The following is an 11,170-nucleotide window of genomic DNA, read 5'->3' on the forward strand; positions in this document are numbered from 1 at the left end:
TGCCATCTCTTCTATCTTAGGTTGGTGAGTTGGGCTCTGAGTCGCTGAACAGGGAGCTGAGGAGGAGGTCTGTGTTTTCCTCATATTGAAAGTTATTCATCAAAAAAGGAGAAAAAATAGAAAAGAGAGGTGAAGTTGAAAGGAAGACCTAAAGGGAAAAAGGGGGAGGGGAAAAAAAAGGAAAAAAGAGCTTGCAGTAATTCCAAGATCCACCGGGTGTCAGCAGAAAATCATTGGGAGGTGGGAAGGAGCTTGCAGTAATTCCAATTTCCACCAGGTGTCAGCAGACCATAGTCTTCTCTAATTAGCCTGTCAGGAATTTATTTTGGCAGTCATCCAATTATATATATATGTATATTGGCAGAAGTCCCAGAAAGCAAATAGAAGGCCAAGAACACAAAAAGCCACTTTCAACAAGTTATATTCTGGTATAGCTTAATTCCACTGTAATTGTTACTTTAGTTTTTGCCCTTGAGGAGGTTTATGAGACATGATTTCAGCTTTTACACAAGCCTTAAGTCCTCCCCCGTAACGCTAGATTGCCGCAGGTGAGAAAGCTTCCTCCCTCCCTCAAAGGGACTTACTTTCTTTGTTCTTATACCAATTAGTAACAAGTACAGCTTTTCCACAAATAGTCTTCTAAGAAAGGAAAGCAATGCTCACCCAACAATGATAATAAAATAGAGAAAAACACCACATAATACAAAAGTTTCTTGGCAGATATCCAGATATCCTTGGCAGGAGTCCAGTATAGAGAAAGATTTCCTATCAATCAATTCCACCTTAACTGCTTGTTTTTTAAATTTTTTGCCCTGGAGAGATTAGAGAAAGAAAGCCTTTTCTTTACTTGCAAACAGCCCCGTCTCTCTCCTTCATCTCAGTTGCCACTTGAAGTTCTGTGAAAGGAGGGCTTTCCTTTTTTTTTTCTTTTCTTATATCAGTTAGCAAAAACAAAAAGCATTCCCACAGGTAATAATGTAAATAAATAAATAAATGTGTCCCAGTAAATCCAATGACAAACAAATTCCTAAACTAATCTTCTGGCATGTCGGAGATGGATGGGAGGCTGACCTCCTCCCTGTGTTGTCCAGCTGAAAATGCCTGATTCTCCCCCAGTAGGCATGGAATAGCCATCCCACACCGCCTAGGAGATTTCCCAAACACTTATCTTCTACCCCGACAGGGCTTAGATTGGGCTCACAGCCCACCACTGGACATTTACCAGCGTGATAACAGAGCTTCGTTGATCACGGCTGCCTTGTCTCGATGCCATTACCGGAAGTAAATAGGTCTCTTCGAGTAAATTTTATTTTCTTTACCCACTCTCCATACAAGGTCTAACATTACAATTTAAATATTGGCATGTCTTTTAATGCCAACTGAAATACATGAGATTTAGGCTTATATCAAATATATTTTCTTCCACGTTTTGTGGCCTGTTAAAAATTGAATACAACTTGGTCATATTGAGAATGATGTGGGCATTAGTAATCAGGCCAAATATATATGTTGTGAATTTCAAAAGTCAATTAAATAAAACAATGCTTTATGATGATGGCTACCCTTGCTCAGTCTAGTGCCCAGATAGGCAACTTCAAGGTCACTGTCTTTCCCCTTTTCTCAATTTGTGATCTTGAAACTTAGAAAGCCCTTCAAATAGAAGACTGTCCTCTGTACAATGGTACGCTTGGCAACTCTAGAAGCAAAACAGCTAAGAAGCCTAAGTAATATCATGGAATTATGCAAAAGTTGAACCATTTAACCATTCAGGTTGGTTTTTAAATGCTTTAAATCTTTACACCACTGCTTCTGTTACTTTCTTTTAACATTGCATGTTATCATCTTTGAAGCTGTTAAAGGTACATATTTTATCATGTTGTATTTGGGGGTTCAGAGAGCTTGGGTATTTGGAAGTACAGGAATGTACCAAGCAAGCAAGCAAAATAAATGTTTCCAAATATGGTTGAAGACATATTAAGAATATAAGATATTAAGAAAGAAAATTCATGACTATAGAAGTCTTACAGGACTTTACTGTTAACAGTGAAGCAATTTAAACTGTGTAAGATTTTACATATCTTTGCTCAGTCATTGATTCAATTGGAGACTGCATCCAAGAAATTCAAAGCAAACTGAGACTTAGGACAGGGAGCAATGAAGGTGCTAGAAAAGATAATCCAGTAAAAGGTGTTTCACTGGAGGCCAAGGATTAAATAATCCACACTAGTGTTTTTTGATTACTATGTATGGAGGTAAAAATTGGTCAGTGAAGAAAGCTGACAGAAAGAAAACTGATGTTTGGAACATGGTGCTGGAAGACCAAGCTTTGTGAACATGCTGGGCCACTGGAAAGACAAATAAGATCCTAGATTCTAGATCAAATCAACCCAGCACTTTCCCTATAAGGAAAAGTGAGAAAGATGAGGCTGTCACACTTCAGACAGATAATGAAATGGAGAGAAACACTGGAGAAGACAATTATGCCAAAGGCATAAGAAGAAAAGGACAACTTAACATGAGATGTATTGATTCCATAAAAGAAGCCATAACATTGAATTTGTAAGAGCTGACCAGGGTTGTCATGAGGATGAATACATGGGTATATCCACTATATATTAACCTGAAGTAAGGTTGCTTATTATTAGTAGTAGTAGTATTGTTAGTATTAATAGTATTACTTACATGTATGTGCCATTTTTGGATAACATATTGCTTATGGACTATTGATTTGCTCTGGTTGTACAAGAGTAAAATTTGCCACTGAGCAAGCATACATTTCCCCTTTAGATAACAAATGGATTCTTAAGTAACACTTAACAGCTTATAAGAAGGAAAACTACAATGAATGACAAGTCATAAATATTCTGGACAAAAAAATACCTGGCAGAAAGGAATATTAAATATTTCATAGAGGAATATAAGACCTAGTGTATACAGTAGTAGAACTTCAAGTAGATTGTCAGCATGCACAAAATTATAGATATATTTGATTTGGAAAACTTTTTTGCCTGTCCTTACCAAACATCTAGCTCTTGTATGGCTTTGCTCCAAGGATGACAGATACTATCCAAGTGCCTTCGTACTATCAGATGGTTCCAAATGAAGACTATCAATATAAGGGAATTCTCCAGTTACTTCTTCATTTTGGGTGGATATGGACTGGATTAATTGCTGAAAATCAAGAGAATGGGGAGAGGTTTGTGCAGGACATGCTTCCAGCTTTTTCTGAGTGTGGGGTTTGTTTTGACCTTATTGAAATATTTCCCACAGTACGTTTTTATGATGAACTTGCTGTAAGAATTCCTGGATATATGAAATTTATGATAAAGTCATGAGCAGCAGAGCCAATTCTATAATCTTCTATGGGGAAGCTAACTCCATGTTAACTCTGAGATGGTTGTTGAACATACCATTTATGGCAGACAATGTAATGAATCCAAAATGTAAAGTATGGATTCTGACAGCTCAGATGGAGTTCATATCATCTGTCTTACAAAGGGATTGGGATATTCATTCCCTCCATGGTGCCATATCGTTTGCTGTTCATTCCAATGATTTAGTAGAATTCCAAAGATTTGTTCAAAGCAGAAACCCTTTCAGTATAACAGAAGATGGTTTTTTGAATATCTTCTGGAATCAGGCATTTAACTGTAAAATCCCAAATGCAGATCTTACTGAAGACAATGAGAATACCTGTACAGGAAAGGAGAGACTAGACAGCCTCCCAAAACCTTTATTTGAGACAAATATGACAGCCTACAGCTACAGTGTCTATAATGCAGTCTATGCTGTTGCTCATGCTTTACATACCATGGATTTTTCCACATCCAGAAGAAGAGCAATGGCAACAGGAGAGAAACTGAAGCTTCAAAAGCATCAACCATGGCAGGTAATAGCATCAATAGCTCAATCTGAGAACAGGTTCCTGAATTACCCAAAATGAAATGAGAACTATTCTCCATTTTGCATACTCTGGTACTGTTTCATGCAAATGGATTGTGTAGGTTAGGATTTTGGTCTAGGGAGAAGTATGGTATCGGAACGATACAGACATGATTAATGAACCTCCGTTATCACGTTGGTAAATGCCTGGTTGTGTGCTGTGGGACTCAATCTAAGCTCTGTAGCAGCTAAGATAGATTGCTTGGCGAATCCCCCAGGAGATGTGGAATGGCAATTCCACATTTAGTGGGAGGAAATCAAGTTTTTTCAGCTGGACAAAACCAGAGAGAATGCTGCTCTCCTTAAGTTCTCGACATACTCTTTTTTTCTTTTTTTTTAGCTTTTGTGAACACACTGGATCTATTGGAACGTTTCTTTCTTTCTTTCTTTCTTTCTTTCTTTCTTTCTTTCTTTCTTTCTTTCTTCTCCCTCCTCCTCCTCCTCCTCCTCCTCCTTCTTCTTCTGCTTGCAATGATACCCATGGAATAAGCTGTATTTCTTGCTAATTAAAAAGCCCTTTGGATGGAGAGGGAATGAACTCTCCCCCCCACACACACACAGAGTTGGAAAGTGACGAATTGCATAATGGAGAGAAAGACAGAACTGTTTGTAAGTAAGGAAAAGATTTATCTTCTTTAATCTCTCCAAGGGTGAATAATTGTGTTCTGGAACTGAGTAATAGAGAATCTTTCTTTTATTGGACTGTGTTGGACTGCTGCCAAGAAGTAGCGGCCATCTTTCTCTTTGTTCTGGGGACCCTTGGACACCTGCCAAGCCTTGATACTTTACTGCTATCATGGAGGAATTGCAGGAATCATTCCTGGCAATACGATCTTCTTTAATAGCTGTGCAGCTATCCCAGCAGGTGGTAATAATGCATCAGAAAACTTTTTTAGAGCGACTTGATTGTTTTTTAACTGAACAAAAAAGTGGCTTTGATAAGTTAGATATTGCTAGCAATTTCGCCTTACATAAACAACCTGCATCTGAACAGAATATGCAAAATATCCAACAAGTAGAAGGAAAATCTGAAACTGGAAAGAAAGAAAATGCAACTGATTTGCGTGATAGGCTGGAGGAGAAGACAGCTTTGTCACAAGACACATGATTTATTGCAGTCATTATGAAGCAAGCTTCCATGGGATCTGCGTGTTATCTTAGAGAAGGGCAATTTAGCTGACCATTTGAAAGTTTATGTTTATGTGGTTGCAACTGAAGACTTCACTACAGACAGAAGGAAAATCTGAAACTGGAAAGAAAATAAGTTCAACTGATCTGCGTTTCATCTTAGAGAAGAGCAATTTAGCTGATCATCTGAAAGAGGTTATGTTTATGTGGCTGCAACTGAAGACTCCATTACAGACATTACGGTGGTCTAATGGAAGAAAAATAGAAAGGTCTGGTAGAGGGGTAAAAAAATAAAAATAAACATGACAGGGCTGTAAAGGGAAGATAAGGGAAATTTCTTTCTTTCTATTCTAAAAAATAAATAAATAAAAGGGTGATTCATATAGCTTGATATGCTCACACATGATGCAGAAAGGCTAAGCTATTATTGCTGATGAAATAGTAGCAATTTAGCTTAATGAAATCCTGTTTAAAAGATATTATTGTTAAATGGATGTCTTTGATTGTATTTCTAATAAGCTATTGTTGCTGATCATATATGTTAAAGACTGTAAACAGCTGGGCTTTTATATGGAACTAACCATATTTGATTAAATGGTGTTTAAGTGAGATGAAATACTAGTAATTTAGCTTAAAGAAAAATCTTCAAAAAGGTATTATAGATATTACTCATCATCAAGTAGAGTAGGTAAGAAAATAGTAGAGATGCTGAATGGATATTTTTGATGTTTATATGTAATTGTGGTAGTAAGGAAGTTATTTGCTATTAGAAAATTAAAAAAGATTTTGAATTGTCCAGAAATGTTTAGGTCAAACTTACCATTGAAGAAGAAAGAAAATATTGCAATTTTATTTAACCTGGAGATGCTTTCTTTTGACATGGTTGGAGATACCACTCTTACCATGGAAGAGGAAACCTGGAGGTCTGACCCCACTACTCCTAACAGCTAGCACTGAAAGAGCAGGCTGTTCTCCAAGCTGTGAGTGTACAGGTAGGGTTAGGATGAAATGTAGTAGAATATTTTCTTATAGTATTTGCAAACTTCTCATGCTTAGCCCAGTCTCAGAAACAAAGCCAAGGTCAAATGGATGCTGCAGATGGAGGGAAGATTTATAAATCTCTTTGGGTAAACTATCAAATTAATTAAACAGCCAACAGAGAATTTGGGGGAGAGAGAAAAATAAAAAGTAAATTAACTCAGATGTTTCAAAATGTAAGGTTATCTTTGCTATTGTAACTATGGATGTACCTTGAAAAAAATGTTTTATTAGTTCATGACAATGGGTACATACAATATAGCAATGTTTCAGCTCCTGTTATCCATATGCATCTTTTATAACTTCTTTGTTTCCTCTTTTTTCAATCTAGCTCCACCATTTTTTAAAATGTGTGTCCTTTAACAGCAGTGCTGGAGACAAGGTTTCCTTTGACCAAAATGGGGTCTTAGTCACAGGATTTGATGTCATAAATTGGGTTGCATATTCAAATCAATCTATTGCCAGAGTAAAAGTTGGGAAGATGAGTACACAGCTTCCACCAGACCAGGCATTCACAATTCAGGAGGATGGCATTGTTTGGCAGAGTTGGTTTAACCAGGTAGGTCTTGAAAGCCACCCTTCTGGGAGATCAACCAATTTTGGTGTAAGGCAGATGTTTCCGCCAGTTCCAAATCATTATGCTAGACGAGTACATGGTAGATTTGTTTCTTTACCTTCATAGTCTCAATTTTTACTCTTTGGGTAATATTTGGTCTAATAAACCATCATGCAAGCACTATTGTCATGAGAAAAATTTCCCCATTTCTGAAGTATACATGACGTGAGCAGATGCCTTGACCTGAATGGTTTCCAACCACAGGTTCTGAATGGGCAAACTATAAATATCAAACTTCTGCCTCCAAAATAGTCAAAGGCTAAATTGCTCTTTTTAAAATAGAGCAAAATGAACCCCCTTTCAGAACAACAAGCACAATGAATATTGTACAAAGCCTCCAGGTCAATGAGAGAGTTTGCTCCTTAGCTTTATTACATTGGTAGAAGACTCAGACTGTCATACTTAGGAAATGAACATCAGGACATTTGCATAGTATACCTGTAACTGAAATGTAAGGATGACAAGCCTACCTTAATGAATATTAAATTTATCTTCATTCCTGGATGGATTAGACACGGCCCCTATCTTTGTGTAATGACAACTGCTATCCTGGGTATAGCAAGAGAATTTTGGAAGATAAGCCATCTTGCTGCTATGGCTGCATTCAATGTCCAGAAGGGAAGATCTCTGACCAGAAAGGTAGGTACTCTGATGTACAAATGTTAGCAAGCAGATGAGAAAAACTAGGATTAAACAAACAAGTAAGAACTTCCAGTTTTAACAAGGCATGAAGTCGCACATTTCTTCATGTAATACAAAGCGTTGTGAATACAGTTAAGGCTGCTTGCTCATCAATATAAGCTACAAAAACATTTTGCATTCTTTAAATGGTGCTAATATACCATTTTACTTCTATGTATTTACACTTTAGCTCAGATAAATCTAGAGATCAACTAAACTGCATCCCCATATTTGCAACTCTATCGCCAGAACATACGTGATTTTCTTAAGAGGTAGGAGAAATTGTGCATTTGGGAAATACGAGCATTCCAAGAAGGGAGACAGAAAGCACTGGCCATTAAAGAAAACAGAAAAAAATGTTTCATCCCTGTGAACAACAGTGGAGCTGGAGCAAGCAGTGGCCAGTAGACTGCCTATTTAGAAAAAGAATGAGTCAGAATGGACCTCCTGGGCCATCTAGTCTGACCCCAGCTCCAGCCAGCTCCGCTCATGGCATGCCTACCACTGCACCTTCAATAAATGGCTTGAAAATATCCTACAATATGATTTAGTGTTTTTCCAGAGTCATCATGGAGGGGAAAATAAATTCCACAGCATGCACATCTACCCACAGTATCTCTCGACTGTTTCTGCACTGAGATCTTTCCAAGGAAGATATCATTTGGGAAAAATGCTGACTCACCAAACACTCTTATCTGTATGGGCAATTTCTTTCTTAAATAGGATGAAATTTCTTTAACTTGAGTTCTTACATTTAATGGGAGTTTCTTTTTTAAATTGCTACTTTTTTAAGAAAGAAAAAAATGTAAAAAAACTCAAACCCATCACTACTTTCCACATAAGCTACCCAACACTGAAAGTGTTAACAGTTTTCTTCCTGATTTTATTCATACTTCTCTTCTCTCTCCTCCTCTCCCCTCAGTGAAGGAAGGGAAATAACTTTTTTTGCAGTTTTTGTGCAGCCTCATTCTGAATTTTATCTTCAATTCCAACAACCAATACCTTGCATAGCTTATTTTCAGCTGCAGAGTATGGCTTAGTAATGTTGTACAAAGGTCAATCAGAGTCATGAATCAAGCCGACTCAAATATCAGGCCTGCAGAATTGTTCTGCTATGGTTTATAAAAATTTACAGTGCAGTCCTCAGAAGTAAATCCCACTGAACTGAATGAAACTCTAAGTGTGTACAGATTAGAAGTCTTAGCATGAAATCCTATGTACTGAGCCCTCATGGCTTGGAAGGCCATGAACCCAGAGATTTTCAAGATTTTTGTTTCCTGCTGGGTTGAGCAGTGGAGAAGCAGTGGTGGTGATTCCCAGAATCCAACTTCCCCTGAGATTTATAATGTGTTATTCTTGCTTTTCAGACATGGCAAGCTGTTTTGAATGCAAAAATGGTTATTATCCAAACAAAGACCAAAATGTATGTCTTCCGAAAGTTGTAACATTTCTGTCTTATGAAGAACCCTTGGGGATCAGTTTAGCTGTTAGTGGACTTTACTGTTCGTCCTTGACAGGACTTGTGCTAAAAACATTTATGAAGCATCACAACACTCCTATAGTCAAAGCCAACAACCGGAGCCTCACCTACACCCTTCTCATCTCCCTCCTGTTTTGCTTCCTTTGTACAATGCTTTTCATAGGACAGCCTAGTAAGGTGACATGTCTCCTTCGCCAGACTACTTTTGGCATCATCTTCTCTGTGGCTGTTTCTTCTGTGCTGGCAAAAACTATCACTGTCCTTCTAGCTTTCATGGCCACAAAACCAGGATCCAGAATGAGAAATTGGGTGGGGAAAAAACTTTCCAACTTCATTGTTCTTTCTGGTACACTTGTTCAAACAGGCATTTGTATTGTGTGGCTGGCAACCTCTCCCCCATTTCCAGATGTTGATGTGCATTCAATGGCTGAAGAAATTGTATTGGAATGCAATGAGGGATCACAGACTATGTTTTACTGTGTTCTGGGCTATATGGGCTTTCTGGCCCTTTTGAGCTTCATTGTGGCTTTTCCAGCTAGGAAGCTGCCAGACAGTTTCAATGAAGCAAAGTTTATAACTTTCAGCATGCTGATCTTCTGCAGTGTTTGGGTATCTTTTGTTCCAGCCTACCTGAGCACAAAAGGAAAATACATGGTAGCTGTGGAGATCTTTTCAACCCTGGCTTCCAGTGCTGGGTTGTTGAGTTTCATCTTTTTCCCCAAATGCTACATTATTCTTATGAGACCTGAACTAAACAATAAGGAACATCTAATAAATAGAAACCACTGATAAATTTATAGGTCCCTCTCAGGAACTGTCTACTTACGTTGAACTCCCTCCACCTACCTAACTTGCTAAATTCTTATCATTTTAAAATGCAGGAGTGGCTTATAGGAAACAGAAATGGATGTGTACAATCTTTTTCCATCCATTTCTTTTTCAGCCATTTTGACAGTAAATACTCAAGGTTGGATCTAGCCTTAAGGACGCTTAGGATAAAAAAAATCAACAGGACAACTAAGTAAACTGAACTTAATTTGATTTAAATGGTTTGGATGCATCCCTAAACTGCTTTTGATAGTGAGTTATAATTTATTAAAACTGTTGATAGTGATTTATGTGTAGCTGCTATGAGGGCAACTCTCAGATAAGAATATTTAATACTAGAAATTCCATTCAACATCTGCTTTTTTTAAAATTTTATTAAAATTTTTAAGCTAATACTAAAAACATTAATCATTATGTACATCGGATTTACTGGGTCAACCCCCTACTACATATTTTGTAACATTCTATAGTCATATTTAAATCAGTTTATAATAACTTGAAAACGTCTCTAAATATATGCCAAGTCCAATTTCTCCAGCCAATTATATAAAAAAAAAAATCCAAGTTTGATAGAAGTCAGTGCCTTCTTTCTCCTTCAATGATAATCTATCCATTTCTACACACTTCAAGATCTTTCTTAAAATCAATTCATCGGTGGATAGCTCCTCCTTTTTCCAACATTGAGCAAATGCAGTCCTTGCCACTGTGATTAAGTGTAACATCATATACATTTCCTGTCTATTAATGTCTTCCAGTATGATGCCTAACAAGAAAACTTCGGGTTTAAAAGCAAAGGGTTTTTGTAGTATTTCCTCTAGCCATTTATTTATTTTAATCCAATACTTTTTCACTTTAACACAAGTCCACCACATATGATAAAAAGTACCCTCTTTATGTTTACATTTCCAACATCTATTTGACATATTTGGAAACATCTTAGCTAATCGGCTTGGCGACAAATACCATCTATAGAACATTTTATATAAATTTTCTTTATACGAAGTTGCTAATGTTACCTTAATATTCCTCTCCCATAGTTTTTGCCACTTTTCTAGTTCAACATTATATCCGAAGTTTTGTGCCCATGTTATCATAGTTTCCTTATCCTGTTCCCCTTCCATTTTCCTGTCAAGTAAAAAATCATATAATCTTTTAATAATGTTCTCACCTGTTTTAAGCATCACTTCATCAAACACTGTTAAGTCTTTGTAAAACCCCCATACTTTATGATCTTTAGCATATCTCAATTGCATCTGCATCTTATACCACCAGGAGATATTAAGTCCCTGTTCTTGTATTTCTTGATCTAGTTTCAGACCACCATCCTCATCCAAAATATCGGCATATCTTATCAACTTCTGCTTTCTGTAGTGTTTGTGGCAGTTAAGTATAGTGGATTTCCCCCATTTATTTCAGAAAACACACATACCCAAAAAGAGATTGTGAGGCATTCCAAA

General features: G+C 37.2%; 1 protein-coding gene across 1 annotated transcript; it reads left to right on the forward strand.

The window, feature by feature from the left end:
- The first annotated feature begins 1,266 nt into the window (after window positions 1–1,266).
- Window positions 1,267–9,674, forward strand: LOC123016589 (vomeronasal type-2 receptor 26-like). Its single transcript, XM_044417102.1, has 5 exons — window positions 1,267–1,299; window positions 3,299–3,889; window positions 6,440–6,667; window positions 7,237–7,363; window positions 8,773–9,674. The coding sequence occupies exons 1-5, from the start codon at window positions 1,267–1,269 to the stop codon at window positions 9,672–9,674; spliced, it is 1,881 nt and encodes a 626-aa protein (XP_044273037.1).
- The last annotated feature ends 1,496 nt before the right edge of the window (window positions 9,675–11,170 follow it).

The sequence above is a fragment of the Varanus komodoensis genome, unplaced genomic scaffold (assembly GCF_004798865.1).
Source record: "Varanus komodoensis strain SLA01 unplaced genomic scaffold, ASM479886v1 scaffold86, whole genome shotgun sequence".
Taxonomy (NCBI): Eukaryota; Metazoa; Chordata; class Lepidosauria; order Squamata; family Varanidae; genus Varanus; species Varanus komodoensis.